This window comes from Apostichopus japonicus, chromosome 2 (genome assembly GCF_037975245.1).
Source record: "Apostichopus japonicus isolate 1M-3 chromosome 2, ASM3797524v1, whole genome shotgun sequence".
Classification (NCBI taxonomy): Eukaryota; Metazoa; Echinodermata; class Holothuroidea; order Aspidochirotida; family Stichopodidae; genus Apostichopus; species Apostichopus japonicus.
In genome coordinates this window covers 23,722,317-23,742,465 of record NC_092562.1, presented here as the reverse complement: position 1 = coordinate 23,742,465, position 20,149 = coordinate 23,722,317, and the positions used below count along the sequence as shown (strand labels likewise).

The window sequence follows — 20,149 nt, the reverse complement described above, 5'->3', positions numbered from 1 at the left end:
TTCTTACCACGGACAATCAATCTATTCAATCCATGGCGAGCTTTATTTCTTCGACTGCCAATATGACACTCATAGAGACCATTATCATCAGTAGCAGCTCCTTGGTTTATGATGATATCTTTAGTTGTAGCAACTGAATCTGAACCATTGATTCTCCAGTGGTAATTAGTACCCATATCAGACCACTCCATGTCTATCTTGACACCAGTATCTCCTGCATTAACAGTCTGAGTAAACTGTCTATTGACTGGAACAACATAAGCTGTAAGCATAAAGATTTTGACAATAACATACTGAACATACTTTACATACTTTACATTTTCTGGTTTGTATACATTTATTTGCTATATTATTCTGTGTTCCAAATTTCATGTCATAACAGATTGGTGGTTCATGTTAACTGTATATATACAGTAATTATCTGGAAATTGTCAGCAAGCCAAACAAAGTTAAATCAGAATTAAACCCTGGGTATTGTAGTGTTCACATTTTTCAGAATAAAATCACAATAATATTTATATTTACCTGTATTTTCAAATTATTTTCTATGTGCATAATGTGATGGTCTACTTTTCAATAACTATGGACATCAAAAGGGATGATAGTGAGCCACATATACTGTATATTGTTTTCAAGCATAAGAAGTTGCCCACTCACAGCAAAATGAAAATAAGAAATGTTAAACACAGAAAATATTCTAATTTTGAATGTGTTAAAAATACTTTACACATCTGAAAACAAATAACCAAGAATAAATGGAAAAAATATAGCAACCAAAGTGGTTTTGGCAATGAATATCTTCTTTCATCATATCAGGTAAAAATTGATCTTGCATGGCATCACAATATGCATAGCAACATTTTGGGGCAAATTTGCTACACAAACTGTGCAAAGATGAACTGCAGTCTTTGTACAAAGAACCATTGCATACATACAAGATTCAGAGCCTTCAAAACTGGTACACAATATTTGAACACTAATTATTCCCTGAATATTAATAGCTATCAATACTACTGTCTGCAGTGACTTACAGGTTCACTTTGATTGGACATAAATTTAATTTAAAAGCCCTCCATGTCTACGGTTTGTTTGAAAAAAAGAAGATATTGACACCTTTGGATTTAGAATTGTATCTTTTGGAGAGAAAGAAAAGAGAAAAAACAGAAATACTCACAAAGGGTTCACCTCTGTCAATGGTTGCATTGACTCTGTACATGAAATTAATATACTACTGCGGACACTTGTTTAGAATGCTTAGATGACTTTGCCGGCTGTCTTTCCAATAAGCCAAAATATAAACTTTTTATTAGCAGCCGCTGCAATTATTTTATAATTTGTGGACTATTTGAGGTACAAGAAAGAGGAACTACTGTAATTACAGAGCAAATATGACTAACAGCCAGGCTTCTACTTTGCAGTAGCAGATAGTTATCAAATGGGCTCACTTAAATGTCACTTTTGTAGCCACCTCGCTATTGAAAGAAACTATGGACACTTTCATTGTGTACCACCATATATGTGGCATCCTATGCTGGTGAAATATTCTTCATATTCTGGATAAAACACTTTTTAAGATGCAATTGCAATGAATTCCAATTTTCAATATTTTCTAAATGATTGGTTAAAGGAATCAACTGTAGGCTATTACCTGAGGGGCAATAGGCAACTTGTTATTCAAGATTTCACAAGATCTCAAACCTTGCAAGAAGCTTGCATGGATGAACTCAGAATTCTCACAAATGCACAATGCACAAAAACCCTGTTGCAACTAAGCATTAAATCAGGATAAAAAATCTTGTCTACTGTATATGGACATCAACAGCGATCATAATTCAGTATTCACATCAGTATTCGCGTTCTGATTACATTTTTGCAGAGTTTGATGAAACACTCTAAAGACTGTAACTAGGCCGTTTTGGTTCTATATTCTGGACATTAATGTTAATGAACAGAATAAATGACACACTGTCAAAATACAACTGAAATGAAGCAATGTGCACAAATATTGTTGTAACTTGTTTCCTTGCTGTACTGTACTACCAGTATAGCATCCTTCTGAGATCTCTCGAGGCAGAAATTAAAATAATGAAAGCATGTCATGACTAACAAAATGTTTGCAAATACCGATTTTCTCATGATAATATATAAACCTGTTTAAGTTTTATATGAAAGTCCCTAAAAACTTATTTCCATCAAAATTGTCATAAGTTACTACTCCACAAATGATTGATGTATAATGACATACAGTACATGTATACGCTGAGTGTTAATTATTTTTTAGACCACTTTCGTCCTGGGTAAAATTGCTTGACCAAATAAAAAGTTGAATTGCTGAACTTGCATGAAATGGAGATAAATCCTGCAGTGATAGCTTGTGGTACTGATTGTTGGTTAAGGGGTAGTCTCAGTATATACCTCAATAATTTGCTCAAAGACAAGAACAAATTTCAGTGATTCCACTTTCTAAGATTTTTTTGCTGTATGATGGAACACCAGAATGTGACGAGAGGTGCATGGGGGGGGAGGGGGGTGGGGGGATTCCACCAATTTTAATCTTATCCTCCTAAATCCATTTTCCCAGTTAGTTCTTGTGAAACAAAACAAAGTTTCACCACCTGGCAGACCCCATACATGATTGTCTGCTTCAATGAACCCAGTGCAGGCAGCACCCCACCTTGTAAAGATTCAGGCCCTACCTAAATCAGTAAGGAAATTTGAATCACCCCCCCCCCCGGCCTCCTCACGCTATAAACACACACTTGAGGTTATACTAATTCTGAACCCCAAAACTTTACAACTAGCCTAAGTCTATCTTTCTCTTTTCAAGATGTATTTTTTTTTGTGCTCGCAAATTGCCATGCAAAGTAATGATAGGGTTATCTTAAAAATCTCCAACTTCCAGAGGCTTTCTACTCATAACCCCCATCACTTTTCCAGTGATCCTTGCATTGCAGTGTTAAAAGATAATTCCTCTTTCTGACTGGTATATTTGAGCTTGAAAATCACTGTACATAAGTATCTTCCCCCGCCCTAACATACCCCATCAGTAACAGCCTAGCCCATACACCTGCGATACTGTTAACGCTCGGTGAAATTTTGTTTTTATGCGACCCACATCCCTGCGAAAATTCTTCAAAAGCCCCTCGAGTTGTACTATTGGGGTTGATCATTTAGATTTAAATAATAACAATATTGGAAATCTGCAGAATAAAATTATGTTGATTGACTTGAAAAGACATCCAAATTCTTTAATATGGGGGGGGGGGGTTAATGTCAACACTGCACATTTATGGTGTTGAATTGTTAAATGTGTGATTATAAAGGTGTACAGGAAATATAGAAGTATACATTCCAAAATGTAAGTGAGTTTGAAGGATGATAAAGTGTTTGTGTCAGCAAAACCAGCAAAAAAGCTTGTGTCAGCAAAATTTTTATTACATGTGAAATTTGATATGTAAAATAATAAACTCTTGTTACTCCAAACAAAACCTTTGTTGTTGACATTGTTAGTATATTTCAAAACCATTTGTGAACGCATTCTATCTGCCCCCCGCTATTTCTGTGGCTATCAGACTTCAATTCCCTGGTTTATGAGTAATGTACCCACTTAATGAAATGTCATACACACATTGTACAATGTTTACATGCATGCATGATTGTTTAATAAACTTATTTTGTTTCACCTGAAAGTGACACAGTTCTACATTTGACTTTCAAAGAGTCCATGGCAACTTTCTGAGACTCTGTCAATAATATATGCAGTGGGTTCATTGCAAATTGTTTACCAATGTACGAATTCTGCACAATTCCCACTACTAGAAAGTTACTGCAACGTTCATTGACCATGCATCTGTACTTGGGTAACCCCAGTTGAAAGCCGCGAAGGCTCCGACGAATTGGGAATTAGGCCCATCAAACTTGTAGTTGTATTGCTACATAATTTATATTTCAGCAGTTTTATTTGTGAAACTTTTATGACATACATAGACACATTATATGATGAAGGTCCATGTATATAAAGGACTTATAGTTTACAGCATTGGCCCACTGCTGGTTAGTGCACATGCATATGAAGAATTGACCAAGGGCAACTCATCGGTCGATGTACTTTGCAGTTGATATTGCAAATACACAGTAGAGGTTTTGCATGTGTGATCAGGCTGTAGGGAGAGGATTTTCGATGATTAATGCATAGTTTTGAGATGTTCATGTTGGACTTATTTTTGCATTTCAGCTACTGTACTTAATACATTTCATTGGGCTTATATAAGCCCTATATACTGTAGTAGGCATGCTGAGCAACAACACACACACACACAAAGACAATTGTTTTTGCTTTTTCAGGCTTCGTCATCGGCAATAGTAGCTAGGCGGTATTCGCAACTTTTAACACAATTGAGTGTTCGATAAGTTTATTCCTTAAGACTTTTCTGTTATAAACCATTATATATTTAATATCTGTATACCTGTACTAAGATGGTCAAACTTGGATGGGGGATATCATATTGGCAGACAATGCACAGTGCTAATGAGCAAGCCTTCCAGATTAACGTCTTGACAGCTCTCTCAAACACACTGTGATGCTGGTGAGATCACATCTTTAAAACGATTCGGCTATTGTCCATGGATGCATAATGGATTTCCATATTTCTCTATAGTTTAGTACAGTACCTTCTTTAGGTCACTGCTACTACAGTATATTTATGGAAACTAATTTTGACCCACACTTTTTCACTGATCCCATCAATTCATTGCTTCTGCACTCCATCAATTAGCTATGATACTATATATGAGTGTGATCTTTCTGTGGGGTTTACCTTAGACTTAATTGTTTTAATTGGTTGTATAATTATTGCAATATATACAGAGGATAGAAACAAATTCATTGTTACAAAAACACAGTCAAATTTTGAACAGATATTGTGTATTTGAGCTTAATTTATTAAACTCACCATTAGCATGCAGGAAGATAGTCATGATGGTAGTATCCTCTCTATCATCCTTCATTGCTGTACAATTGAAAACACCAAATGCATTGTTTTTAGCAGAGGCAATTGAAACATTATATCCAGCTATGTTTGCAGGAAGTCCTGAGATCAAGGTATCACTCACTGTGGGATCAGGATTGTTATTTCCTGTGTTATAAGCTCTAATTGAAGTCACAGTTGCATCACCATCTCCTGCTCCAAGATAACACTCAAAGTGAGGAAACGGCTCAGTAAAAACAGATCCAGCATCTTTTGACTTGAATGACATCACAGTCATCTGAACCTTATCTGAAAAAATAACAATATTATAATGATGAAATATAAATTGCAGATATCTCTTTAAGCATTGTCATCCGGTCTGAGTGGTTGCGTCTTCATTTTTTTCTCTCCTATAGGGTCCTTGATGGGGACTTGGGACTTTCTCCAGTTTCTCCCGCTCAAGATCCCCCCTTTTCTCTCAGTTTTTTTTTTTTGGGGGGGGTGTCCACCCGGGTGCCTGCCCCCCGGGTATTAGAAAGTCACAACACTCTTAGCTGATTATTACGTGTGCTCTGTTCTCATACTGCCTATAGATGTTTCTTAATCATTAAAAAAATTGTATTTTGCCAAATCAACTTTAGAATTTGTATAAACTTAAAGAATAAAATATGCCGTTGTGATGGGATTTTGACAATTGGGTTCAGGTTTTCGTCCTTTCAATTGTTTCGTCTGTAGTTTGCTTTTTGGTCTGGACTATTCTTTCAACTGTACAGTTTAAAGGCATTGAAGACTCGCCTCAAACCGTGTGCCGCGCTCTGAAAATGTTAACTTTCCGTTGCTTGCAAGTGAAGTTTTTTTCTCTTGTCGCTACAAAATGCAGACAGTAATGACACCTGATACCTTGTTATCTTTAATTGGACCTGAGATGTCCATCGCTGTATCGTTTGTACACTGTGCTGTGGGTATTGACCGCAGCTGTATGAACTGACTGTACACTAGTGTCTAATTACCGATGGTAGCAAGCTGTGTGTGTATTTTCTGGGATCGATGGTGGTGTCTAACACTTCAGTTACACCTCATTCAAAACTAGGTCAGATTACCGACATTAGACGTTTCTTTTTGCTCGAGTCTTCACACCCTATAAGCTATCTCATTGTCTATGAGTTATGATTATGATTTAAATAAATTTGTATAGCTCAGTTTCATCAACTTGGGCTTCGATCATTCAGCCACTACAAAACTGTCTGTCCAGCACCGTAGTCCATCTGTTTTACTACATTTATCGGATTAACTCTGTATAGTCCTTGGATACAATATTTCTGAATCTAGTGTAAAAGCACCCTAAGATAGAGTTTATGCACGCATTTCAAAGCTAGTAACATTTTGCTGTTAACTAAGTCTGCAAGTCTTGCCCCACTGAAATATCACTGGAATCGGTAGGTGTTCAACATATTACAGTACGTGTGTTGTACTGACAACTTTCATTTGTTTCTAAAGCAACAACTTCAAGTGATTGCATGATTGATTTAACGAGCTGATATTTTGCGAGGGATGAAGAACGGAAAAGAAATTTTGAAAACTTTGTAGCTTTTTTGCCACCAATATACGTACAGTATGGAATTTTCATGGAATCTATATGTACTTGTACACAAGGCTGGCTATGACAAAATCGCCCAAAGGAATAAAAACTTGATCGGTAGGGCAAATTTTTAAGGATTTTTCTGTAAACCCCATGGACAGATAGGCCTTTTGGTTGTCTGAAGAGCAAAGTTGGTCCAAAAAAAACCTAACATTGACCGGTATATGTTGGATGTACACTTAGAAGGAGAGATGTACAGTACGAACGCAGGATTCTGTGTCTGAGATGCAATATGTGCATATTAAGACAATTATTATTATCTAGAGAGGTACAGGTAGCTGGGTGAAAAACGATTACAGTTTCACAGTGGTGCAATTCACGATGAACCAATTTTTATTTTCTCGCCTAGGGAGTTCAGGTGCTGCCCTTCACGAGTAGGTTGGGATTTTCGGAGACTTGGGCCAAGTTTAAACCTGATTATGACCAATTAGAGACTGCAAACAAATTGCTTTACAATATATGCAAGCACTGGTGTATGGCGTGTGCCAATCGTTCTGACAATATCATCTAGCAGAAAACCTTTCTTGTTGTAATTTACTGATATTGTAAAAAGAACCGTAAATAGAAACCAAAGTAAACAAATGATACACAGAAGCATCATCAATGTTTTTTCCTACATTTCCAATATGATTATCGGTTTTTCGGATGAAATATAGTACTAGCAAAATTTGGTCGTCAAAAATCGGTTTCGGTACTAAACTGGGTTTCCCGTGCAAGCTTAGATTTCCAGACTGATCTGTTTTTAGACCTCTTTTTGCTGGTCTTGGTCTTGAACTGCTGAAGTCTGTCTTGAACCTTTCTGGTCTCAAATATGTTACTGGGTCTTGATCAGAGACCAGCATTTTTGTAGTTTTAAGTACAGTAACACATGATGAAAATCAAAATTGTCATTTTTTTTAATATTCAGACCAAATTAAACCTTTCAAATGTAGTAAAACCACAAACTCCAAAACATAAATTTTAGCCTACATGATTTGCACCTAAAGCATTTCCTCGTTTGGGTTTGCAATAATTGGCATTCTATAAAATTGAGAAGTGTAAACTGCAGAGTACATTAATTGTACCTGTACCAAACATTACAAATGACTCTGTCATATATATGTAATGGCACACTTTGCAGCTAGCAGCTTGACATTCACCATGGTACTGATACATCCATATTTTGCCATAAGTTGCGATATATTTTAATTCTCTACCTGGTGTAACAGTATAACATCACCCCGTTGAAAGTGTTCTACTGAATATATTATTTACCTGGATTTTTCCCATGTTAATGAAGTTGTTGCAGACCTGTCAACTCTCCCGGTTTTACCGGGAGACTCCCGGTTTTTACCCGAATCTCCCGGCCTCCCGGTTTCATATTCTATTCTCCCGGTTTTGTAATGTTGCAAAAGATTGCGAAATTTCTGAAAAGAGCCAACAGTTAGTCCTATGCCTATCGCGTAATAAGTGTAATCTGTTTATAAACACGTAACGACTGACACAGTGCTGTGCGGGACTCTCAACCAATATCAGGCTGCTTTGTCAGTTCTGAGACTTAGCCCAATGTCGTTATTGTACGTTGGCCTTGGTCGGGTCCTGAATACAGTACAGTAGTACGGCGTGCACTGTGCATATGCCATGGTGCACAAGTTGTCACTTGTTTGTATATATGCGGCGTACCGAATGTGTGCAGTTCACATGTAGGCTACTTGTATACGACAAAAAACAGTTAAGTTCTATGCTGGCACACACTTTACCTGCGTCCTCTTCGATGCTAGGTAAATATCACGTCTTAAACTACGATTTAAGAAACGGCTGTTTCAAACATCTCACTAATTCTTTCGGCGACTTAAATCCCTATTCATTGAGCACAGTAGCATAACATGCGTATAAACTCGTACAGGGATTATATGAGGTGTCTACGCGGCAATTTGTTGTCGACGATTTTATACGCGATTGTACTTGTTTATACTTCTTTTTACGATCCTGTGCACGTACACATGTCCAGTTATACATGAGCGGTATTTAGGAGTATTTATATAATTTCAGTTGAAAAATATTAACCTCCCTATTTTCCCCTTATTTTGCTGGTTTTTTGGCCCTGAAAAAGTTTATTCTCTCTATTTTGGGGTCAAACAGGTTGACAGGTCTGTTGTTACTGTACCTAAGGAAACATTTTTTATGTTATAGGCCTATAGCTTAAATGACAATAGGGCTACAGTATTGGAAGGGGAAATACATTTAGGCCTACTGACACATAGGCTAGGATTAGGCTAATGAAGTAATTCAATTGAGGCCTAAGCTACTGTACCATGGTCTACCTGCCCTGAGTTAGCACCTACTAACTTTTCTATCTCTTTTCACATAAGCCTACTCTCAACTTTGAGAAGTAGCACTTACCTTTTCGTCCACATGTTCCAGTTTGAGCTTTAGAATACCGTAGCAATACTAAAATGAAACAGATCAGAGTCAATCGGAGACCAAGAAGTCTCCAGCACAACATTTTGGTTGACTGCTGGCCTTGTAATTTAAAATGGCCTTAGCCTATATTTGCTACAGGCAAATGTCACTTTGCAAGACTCAGCCTTGAATAGCCACTGGAATTTTCAGAACAAGGTAGCCTACACGTCAAAAGTTAGCCTAGGTCTAGGCTACACAACTGCTATCACTTTTTCCAGTATAATCTTTTTACTAATCCTTCAGTAATTCAGTCCTTTCAAATTGCGTTTGACTGTTAGTGTTACCACTTCGTTTCTAACTGTTTATATATGACATGATTATGCTCATTACGGAAGTACGGTATACCTACCGTACCCACTGATCTACACTGTAGATCAGTGACCGTACCACATCACATTGTATATTACTCAACGCTGTAAGTGCGACAAACAATTGGGTGCTACAATTTGCTAATTGCAGCGAAGGTCGCTGTCGCTATAACGAAGAAGTGGATTCAAGCAGCTGTTATACGAGTTATAACAGCCACATAACACTCCATGTCGTTTTCCGTGCGTCGACTCTAGTTAGAATTAAGTACGAATTTAGTACATTTCCACTACACTTGTATATGTAGGTGAAATGTATGACGCGAAAATAACATGCCTGATGCCAAAAATTAAATGTTGTAGTAAAATTCCTCATCCCTGCATGTAATGGTACTGACGGAGCATCGTCTATGGAAAATGTGTGCCAATATGATGTCGGAAAAGAACCCGGGAGAATCCGAAGAAGGTCGTTCAACCAGAACTGTGAATGTATGGATGCTTTGGAAGGAAATATTAGATTCAATCAAAATAGCGCTGAGTTTTAAACTAGCGCCGTTATGTAGTTTGAATTCATTATTTCTTCTTGTTACGTTGGTTAAAACTCAGTTGACACACTTAATGTAGACTTAATTAATTCATTTGTATTTACTTGGCAGCTTGTAGAACGTAATAACAGTACAGTATTCTCAATGCAACCAAATTTAAGAGATAAAGAAATGTCAAGAAACTGCTTACTGTATTTACTGTAAAATGCCTGTGCAGGTTAATAAAAGTTAGAGGGCCTGTCATTTTGATTCTAGCAGGATCATCTTCAGAGGCTATTAACTGAAACAAATTTAACAGACTACTTATACTGAAAACACAAAAGAGACAGATGGACAGTAGGCTAATGTTAGTTAGACAGAACAATAATTAACCTGATGAAAGGGAGATGATAGTATTACTACAATATGGAGATAAACTCTACAGAGGGGTGTCACAATAGGCAGTGTTGTACCATGGAGCTATAATAGCTTCATGGTTGTACGTAAGCTTGCACGTTTTTGGTGAAAACTAAAAAAACGAATTTGGCTCTAAAACCCTATTTTTCCCTCACTAATTGCATTGAAAACATCGCAAATCTCTGAGGTGTCGCGATCGCTAAGATGCGTATTTTTTATGACCAGTAATGGTACTGACCGGGCATCATCTATCAAAATAGCGTTGAGTTTTAAACTAGCGCCGTTATGTAGTGTGAATGATCTCTTCTTGTTACGTTGACACATATATTGTAGACTTAATTAATTCAATTAAAAGGCATCATTTATTACAAACCAACCAAATTACTGGTTTAACCTTTTTACATTATAATATTAATAATTAGCTGTAATTTTTACGACGCTTAAGCGACCACAAATGTGGTAGATGCCGGCAAGGGCTCATTGATTACAACTTACACGTCGGGTGGCTTCAACATGTTAACTCCAATTTGGATGAAAAACCCACCTATGAACCGGCCGGGTAGCGAATTTTTTTTTCCTGAACCTTTCGGGCAGTGTAAGTGGAGTTTAGCCAATCAGAGCAAGGCTGTGTTTATGACGTACTACTCAGTAAAGATGGTCAGTCGTGTAAATGCGTCGCTTCAATAACATAAGGTGGAAAACGAAAGACCGCGAAATCGAGCCCCGTGTGGATTTTTCCTCCACTTTTTCTCATGTCCAAGTAGTTATGTCCAAGTATTATATCATGAATTGAAAATCGATATTATAAGTTATGTCATGGTTTTAGTGCATGGTCATCTTATATATGAAACTCCGAAGATAGTGTGGCGAAAATATATATAGTTTCTTTTGTTTATTTTCCTTCTAGATCTTATTAGAGGGAAATCGGTCTCAGCCCCAAAATGTGGTACATCCGTTTTAGGAAAGTTTATCCCAATTTAAAGGCAGATGACTGGCTAGAATAAAAGACAAGGGAAACAGATATTCATTCTGGAACAATTAAAAAGAGAGGATTTATTGCATAATAAAACAAGGGCAGTATACTTGCACTCTTATTTACATAATTCGCTCATCAGTTTACAACAAATATTTGGCAGTTTTCACAATAAACCGTTAATTACTGGACCTCGTCTCTCACAAGGAGGTGCTATGGGAAAAGTTATTTGATTGCAATCGGACCTCCGTTAGGTGTCCAATTATTATTAGTAATAGCTACCGTGGCCTCTAGTCTAGCTAGATCATAAAATTTCCTAATGCTGTAGGCCTACTGTCACTGTGTACAAATATTGCACAAATATTGTACAAATATACGCACGCCGCCATCTTTACTGTAGTACGTCATCAACACAGCCTCGCTCTGATTGGCTAAACTCCACGTACACTGCCCGAAAGGTTCAGGAAAAAGAAATTCGCGGCCGGGTAGGGAATTTTTTTTTCCAAACAGGTTTGCAATTGTGTGTAAATTGTCGCTCATGAATGGTCGGAAAAGTTACGTCATCACCATGGAAACCGTCACTTCGAGGTTACCAGTATGTCTGCATCCTCGCAACGAAGATATACCAGTTCAAAATTACCCGAGGCTTTTCGTTTTTTTGGAACTGGGTTAGAGATACATAGCACACTAGTTTGGTGTGACTGTATGATCTACTATCGATGTTTGTTCGAAGTTTTCTGTGAAGGCATTACTCGATAACATCGCACAGTGAAAGTTTCGTACAGGGTGCTTCAAACATGTGCTGTAGGCCTATATGCAGGCGTCACACTGTCGCGAAATTGACACCAGATGGCCGATCCCCGGTTCGATTCCCCGCCGACAGCAATGTGTGTCGTCTGGCAAGGGTGTTGTTCAATAACAACTTCCCGACATGGACGTTAAATGGATGTGTGCCGAGAGATTGGCTTCGGTCAGCTTGCGAGTCTACAAGCCTCCATGGCTTCTTTCGCGAGTTCCTGCTTGCGGGAAGATCACTTATACATACATACATACATACATACGAATATGGAATTTTGAATTTCGCACGAAGATGGCCCCGAACTTGGTCAACAGCCAATCAACAACCGAAGTACGATGCCTACAGAAAGCCACACGATGGCACCCGAACCACACACGAAGGCAACACGAAGATGTGCATTTCTATATAAGTAGTGTACCCGCAGGACACACGAATGCCACACGATGGCTACACGACGACGTATTGATAAGTACATTGTCGAATGCTAAAAAGGCAAATAGCAAGAAATGACAAAGTGAAATAAAATAATGCTTTGTTATTGTAAGAGGAGGTGCTGGGCCTGTAAGAAGTGCTCATCATGTTCTCTGAGGTACATCAAAAGAAGCAATGCTGCTGCTTTCTTTTTCCTGGTTGTCTCATCACCAAAGTATGCCATTCTGCAGGAACTGAATTGTGGTTAGTTGTGATTGTGATTGTAGCTTTGGGAGTTACACACACCTCTACTCTGTAGAGTTGCTTAGGACTGACTGAGGAAGATTCTTTGAGGCTGGCCTGTATATGTCCACGTTACCATGACACCTGGGAAACGCTTGAGGTTCACAAATTCGGCTGTCTTCGCCGACACCGTGGTCCCATCCCGATGTCATCGTACTATAATACGATGGTTACTCGACGGCATTGCGAGGGCTTCACGTATTCGTGTTACCTTCATAAGACAATCGGGCAGCTTCTTGTTTCCTTCGTATTGTCTTCGTGAGGCGAAAATGCCCGATGGCACCGATGATCACACGAAGTAAAAAAGAAGATGACACGATTTGATAAGATGCCCTCACGATGGCCTTACGAAGGGCAAAATGGACAAACGAATTCAACACGAAAATGAACCTTCGCAAGGTCTTCGGGCAATTTTTTGGCATGCCTAAGATTTTGCCACCACTCACGAAGTTGCTGCCGGAGCCTGAAAAACTCCACCGGAGGTCATACGATGGCTTAAGATGCCCTCACGAATGGCCCGATGTTTTTACGATCAGAGCCGAATTTGAACATTTTCTTTATCGTGTGTCCATCTGATGTCAACTTCGGGACAGTGTGACGCCAGCAATAGGCAGTGCAGTGACGGAAATATATCATACTGCAGACTATGCTGTTTTGCGTATATTCATTCAAGACGCGTGAACTCGTGTCGTGAAGTTGGTTTTAGCGTACCCATTCCACGAAACGAATTCCGATTTCAATAGAACGTCTCACGAATATTAGATAACGTAAACACGAACCCAATGGAATGTAGCGTATGTATCATAAGTAATGTCAACATGTGATCCAAACATTAAAATTTAGGGCGTTTGAAGGGAAACCCGTAACTGGGCTTAATTAATTCTCAGTGTGTTATTCAGTGTATGTCTTCGAACTTCCAAGCTGTGGTCATTATTGGAGTTGACTTAACGAGCAATCTAATTGGCCGAAAACGCTGTAATTGCCAACCTCTTTGGGGGGGGGGGGGATATTCGCGGCCGGGTAGGCCTATCGAACGCGGAACCTCCGATTGCTAAGCGTCATTGCTTCAAATACCACCGCCTTTATCCACTTGACCACAACACCGGAAAAATTGTCTGAGGCTGTTCAATTCGTCTACGAAGTTATGTATATGCCTAGCCTGTGTCTATACTAGTGGCGAGGAAATGAGGAATATCAAGTGTGTATGCATGAAAAGTCCATGGAGGGTAATCCACTAGATAATATTTTGCTTGTTTAAACTTTGCTAAAGTGGATAATCAATATATAGGTTACCTTGAACCACAAATACGCGGGACGCAATTTCTGTAATTTATTATTCAATAGACATCGAAACGGAGCTATTCTGTGACGAAGATACAAGTTCTAGAAATTGATGTGAACTTTATTTTCTTCTGTCATAACCCGTAAACTACAGAAGTGTACGTTGTTACAAATATAGCAAAAGCTAGATCATGGTGTAGAAATTTGAGATATTTATGCGACAATATTCTGTGTATCATGCGATCAGCGTCCGAGGGATCGCCCAGTTTTGATTCCTAGAAAACAAGATATAGTTATAGCTACCTATAGCTGTTTGATCGTATTCACCGCTAACCAGTTTGTCGTTATTTCGCGTTTATTTACATTGCATATACGAAGTGATCAATTTTTTTTTTGAGAATTGCTGGTTGATTCCGCGAAAGAAGTAGGTATTCTCTTTGAATGTTCACGTATAATTTCTTATAATAACTTCGATCATGTCTTTAGGGTTTATGTTTGCGGGCCTAACAGTTAGCAGTGTACGCTACGTACTGAATCATCAGAGTATATAATCGACAACTGTGTCTACCCAGCTGTTTTTGCGGGGTCAGGTGATAACTTTTACCTGTAGGGGGGTCGTGCGTGAGTGTGCGTATTGTTTTTGTCAATATTCTTTGGTTTGGCAAGCCTTGGGAAGGTTACATCAGTCATTTTCTTGATTTCGGGTTGGGTAGGTTGTATGTGTTCTTGTTTAACTAGGCTTATTGTTTGTTTTGCACGAGGAAGTGTTGCGAAGTGTTGGCGCTCTTCTTAAATGAATATCTTGATTATTTTCTTGATATCTTGAATACAGATTGAATATAAACTTATATAAAAGCGGAATCCGTCAGTGAGACTACTTCCTTGCTCGGTGCGCCAGACAATGAGTAAAGTTTGAAACCCAAATATAGCTTTTATAATAAAAGAGGCCTGAATTACTATTTCGATGTACAATTACACAATGGCATGACACACACACACTCAGGAAGTGTTTACTAAGATTTCAATCTGACGACCTCAGATGCGCCTGACCTCTACTAAACAACATAATTAGTTTACTCAATATTACCCATCCACACGAATTATGCCTCCTATCGTGAGATATCCTGTTTACAAATTTTCATTGTTTGACGTGTGGTGACCTCATGTAACCTCAACAAAAACAGTATAGTTCTTGTACTCAATATGAAGCATTATACATGCTACATATAAAGACGTATTCATACTTCCTTTCATTAGATAACAGGTTTACAAGGTTTGACACCTGGTGACCCCAAATGACTTTTGACCACCCAAAAAATAGGGTTCTTGTTCTTAATACGGGCATCCACATTGCAAAGTATGAGATGAGTCAGTTTAATCTTGAGATATCGTATTTACAATATTTTCAGTTGACCTCTGGTGGCCTCAACCGACTTTTGACCACACGAAAAAACCAATAAGGTAATCTTACTTATTATTGGGCACATACGTGTTAAGTATGAGTCTCATCAAAGTTGCCCTTCGTGAGATATCATGTTTCCAAGCAAGACGTCACACACATCCATGCCATCATAACTGCACAAGTTTCTCCTGTCACCGAAACCAAAAGGAACACTAAGAATAAACCCAAACAAACAAAATACAAAAAAAACCCATTATCCAACAAAGGGGGAAATATATTTATCCGAGACCACCATAAAAAAGAATATATAAAACAACTCACCAAAAATACAAGCAAATGGAATCGAACCTATAATTTGATTACTTCATTCATTTCGATATTATTACCGCATGCTAACAGTTAAGAATGATTGTAAATATTTGAATGTGTTATATTTCGAATTCATTCGATAAGGAATAAGGTCTATTCTGTCTGCTCACTGAGTAAATAAGTAAACATTTATGAAAACAATAGTAATGATCATGATAATGATAATACTAATAATAGTAACAATAGTAATAACAATATTAATCATATAAAAAAAATAATATTCGTTTACATGCATCTGAGAAAGGACGTTTCTTTAATATTTGGTATACATCAAACTTTCTGCAACTTGAGACACCTCTAATGTTCCTTCCCTTAAATAGAAGAAGAACAGAAAGAGAAGACCAATACTACATTCGTAGTTGGAACACACTTGAATTAAACTAGAGAACGCTACAAATAAATTCAAGTTTATTCAAGTCAACTTTCATTTATCGACAACTCACAATTCTTTTATTGTCAAGTCTAGTCAAGTAACAATTTGATAAGATTACGACTCGAGTCCAAGTCATTGACTTGAGTCAACAACTCTGCAAAATGAATGGCATGATATAAAACAACATGCTGATCTGCTTTGGATAGTTCTAATCCACACATACTTGGATACACTGTAATCTATTTAAGAGATTACTGTGTTTAAGTAACTGATTGCTCTTATTTACATAATTGGGCAAAGCTTGTGTTTCGATCATTTGATATGCAGTTTGGGTTTCAGTTCCAAAATGTATTGAGGTGGATAGTGTAGCAAATTCAGCAAAACTTGCAGTTGAAGGAATTACTACTTTAACCTGTAGAGAAACACAAAGAATAAAAGTCTTAGCTTTAAGCATTGTAAACCATTGTATTAATTTAATATGTCATCAATGATAAATACTATTAACCATTCTGTAAAACTCATTATGAACCAATCATTTATTTTCTCTAACAGGGTCCATTGTTACACTCTTTACTTTTAATGTTTGCACCAGTTCTTGTGATAAGAACTTCTAAGGATTTTGTGGTGACAAACAATGTGACACTTATATTGAAGAGTAAAATATTCCAAACAGCTACTTGAAAACCATCTCATTTTCCCCCCAAACTCAAGGTATAATTTATTGAATGTAACATATTTTGAAAGGATAGACCTTCAAATACAAATACAGATCAAAGTAGGAAGACTGTGATATCATCCTGACAAATACTCTTCAAACGTTTTACTTATGCTACTATTATCTTCTTGTTGATCTATCCTTGAAACCTGATACCTTTGCTCAGCTATAAAGTCTTATGTACTTAGAAATTCATCAAATATATTTTTTTTGGAAGAAATATTATTTCCTCTGTGTATAAATGAATACAAAATTCTGAAAACAATCAGACATTTTTAGCTGAAGTGACCTGATGGCTTCATCCATGCCGCTGTATTTACTAAGTATCTTCGCGATAAACAATTCTTTTAAACAATTTTGCAACGCAAGTCAGCCATCAGAAAATCCTTATAAGCTTTCTGTGTTCTTGTTACTTGAAAGGAAACACATGATTGTTTCATTTATCATCACATCAACAGTTGGTTCAATGAAACCATTCTGCAAACAAAAAAATTCAGTAATGGTAGTTTATTTACATATTCAATCAGTGCTACAAAAGAAGACCTGTGATGATTGATATATGAAACGGAGCCCTAAGCCGTTAATATCTTAATACATGTATGTCTTAGTAGCTGTACATTTCATGCTTGTGCATCATAGTATTTAAGTTTTTATTAACCGTATTTTAACAAGGAAGATGCAAAAGGTTTTTTGATGCACAATGAAAGCATAGTTCAGAGAAAACAATACATTTGTCTTTTATTTATTTTATTTTCTGTATTTTCTGTATTATATTCACTTCATTTGTTTACCTTGGATCGGGATAGGGTTCTTTCTTTGCTTTAGGGTATGTGAAGTTATCGATATCTAAAATGACCAGTGTATTCATATGTTATGATAATGCAACTGATTCTGACAACAGTTGGATCAGGTTTGAAAAAAATAAAACAAATTCTCAGTGTACAGCTCACATCACATCTGTTTGCTTCAAGTTCACTTTTTGTATTAAAACAGGTCAACCTCAAAATAATCTTATTTTGGAAACGATACATAGGAATTGAATGCAAATTTCATCAGAATGTTCTGAATATGATAAAAAGAAAAGAAAAACAGGCCGCACAACCCCGCCCCTGAGTGCTCATTTCTCTACGAAATCAAGCTACAATTAACTGTAAAATAAGAGTATGTCATGGCAATACAAAAATGGATTCCCATGATTAGCACACGCATGTAATTGAACTGAAAATGTCAAAGGTCATGTTCAAAGATTCTAGGAGCGGGTCTTTGGTCTCATGTCACGGTTACTAAAACTTGGAAGATGTATGTAGATGCTTCCAGAAAGATGACATCATATTGATATTGGTCATATGAAACAGCGCTGCATTGACTTCATTATATTTCAACATAAACACCACTAGTAATATTACATGAGACTATGTTAACATGAACTGATTGAAACGTTGATTACATTTGATGGGTAAAACTATCCCATGCGATATAAATGCTTTTTAATACAAAGGAAGAAGTGAATTAAGCAAAATTCGGCGACAAAGGTTTTCGCACAATAGAATAGTCACAACACATTGAAGGGTTATCCAGTGTTTCCTTGGAAAAGTTGCACAGGACATCGTGTGTTGTAACTCATATGACTCAGTCATTTCAAGCTTCACACACGTAACATTCATAGCAAACCATCAGCAATGCATCATTTTCTTAAAAAATTATTTCGATTGAAAATTTAACTTACTTATATATTTATAGGCTTCATTTGACTTATGCCAATTCTAACTGATTCTAATTCTAAATGATAATATCAAAGGGAAGGAATGGTTATTGATTTGTTGACAAAAATTAAGTAATTGTAAACATTACAAATCATACATGTTTATATATCAATGCACAAATGAAAAGAATTAAATTTTAACCATGCTTTAGATAACCTTTCATTTTTATTAAGGATCTTGAATTGTTTTCATTAATTTCTTGTAAAATTAAAATATCAGGTCATTTTTGCAGTGTCATGCAATGTCATGCTGGCCATCACAGGCAGACTTCGAATTTCATTTCTTCTCTTCATTGCTGTCAGCTTTACTTATCAAAGCCAAATCTGGCAATGACAATAACATTCAAAAAGTATTTTCATTCCAAAATCTTTCATATTTTCTAAGTAAGCTAATGAGATTCACATACGCGCAAGAGAATGTACATGACAAGAACGGTCAACCTTCATCAGGCAGTGAGAATCATTATGGTTAATTAAAGCTGAATAGAAAATTTTAAAATGAGAGATTAATTGTATTACCTTGTATTAAAAAAGAAGCTTCAGCTGTGACCAAATCTATGGCAACATAGTAGGAATGAGTCTCCCCACGTGTAAACAACAGTTGAACAGTAGTCTGTGTACTGATATAATTGTGTACTCCCATACATGAGTACTGTATTGTCAAATGCTTATGTTTGGTTCATTGTCACGACCTGTCTCTAAAGGCTCTATCAATCGTTGTATTAAGTGTAATCCCAAATTACTCATTAATGATTCAATCGTAAAACAAATTTAGTATACTAAAAATATTCTTTATTTCCTTGTCAAAATAAGCATAAAAGATCCAAAACAAAATGATATCCTTCTTTTGCTTCCATCTAAAAGATGTCAAAGAATATCATAAATATATGAAGTGTCTTCTCAGTATATCACAGAATAGTCATCTTGGTTGTTCAAATAACACCTCAGTAACTTCAGACACAGTATGTAGTTATCCTGAAATTGAACAATTTAGAAAGAACAGTCTGTTTGATGTAGGTCCTGTAAAGATTGAAACCTACTTGGAAGGAATAAGATTATTTATTAATATGTGTGAATTTTATCGTTTTCAAACTTAAAGATGGCAAGCTGATCTTCCAATTTATCAGTCATAAGGAAAAGCAGAATCAGTAAGACTGTATGAAATTTCTCTGTATTTCCAAGCATTAAATGTATTCTTCAATATCATGCATCTTAAAGTTTTTTTTTTATTGTATGCTAAATATAAAGAAATGCTTTTTTAAAGCAAGTTCTCATTTAAAAATTTACCTGTGATAACATATAGTTCACATTTTTCCTTCTCAATTGCTGCACAGCCAGATAAACATCACAAGCGCCTTCTTTCTCCAGACGTTGGATTTGAGCTTTAACCGTAACATACACAGCACTGACACCAACTCCATTTCTGAAATGAAAATTAGAAAAATACAGTCTCTCCTGAATTACTGC

The 20,149-nt window shown here is 36.8% G+C and overlaps 2 protein-coding genes across 5 annotated transcripts in view; both read right to left on the bottom strand.

Moving 5' to 3' along the window:
• Positions 1-9,623, bottom strand: part of LOC139982983 (uncharacterized) — a 39,542-nt gene extending 29,919 nt beyond the window's left edge. The window contains exons 1-3 of one of the 2 annotated variants that reach the window (XM_071996300.1): positions 8,989-9,587; positions 4,953-5,276; positions 8-262 (exon numbers count right to left, since the gene is read on the bottom strand). In XM_071996300.1, coding sequence (XP_071852401.1) covers positions 8-262; positions 4,953-5,276; positions 8,989-9,091 — 682 coding nt within the window. In that variant the 5' untranslated portion in view covers positions 9,092-9,587. Of the gene's footprint in view, positions 1-7; positions 263-4,952; positions 5,277-8,988 lie in introns of both variants that reach the window. The other variant, XM_071996309.1, reaches the window with a different exon arrangement.
• Positions 1-20,149, bottom strand: part of LOC139982977 (receptor-type tyrosine-protein phosphatase epsilon-like) — a 150,383-nt gene that overhangs the window by 66,257 nt on the left and 63,977 nt on the right. For 2 of the 3 annotated variants that reach the window (XM_071996266.1, XM_071996276.1), the window contains exons 21-22: positions 19,970-20,105; positions 15,238-19,657 (exon numbers count right to left, since the gene is read on the bottom strand). The exons of the other annotated variant lie outside the window; for it this stretch is intronic. In XM_071996266.1, coding sequence (XP_071852367.1) covers positions 19,583-19,657; positions 19,970-20,105 — 211 coding nt within the window. In that variant the 3' untranslated portion in view covers positions 15,238-19,582. Of the gene's footprint in view, positions 1-15,237; positions 19,658-19,969; positions 20,106-20,149 lie in introns of those variants that run through there. 3 annotated transcript variants of the gene reach the window in all.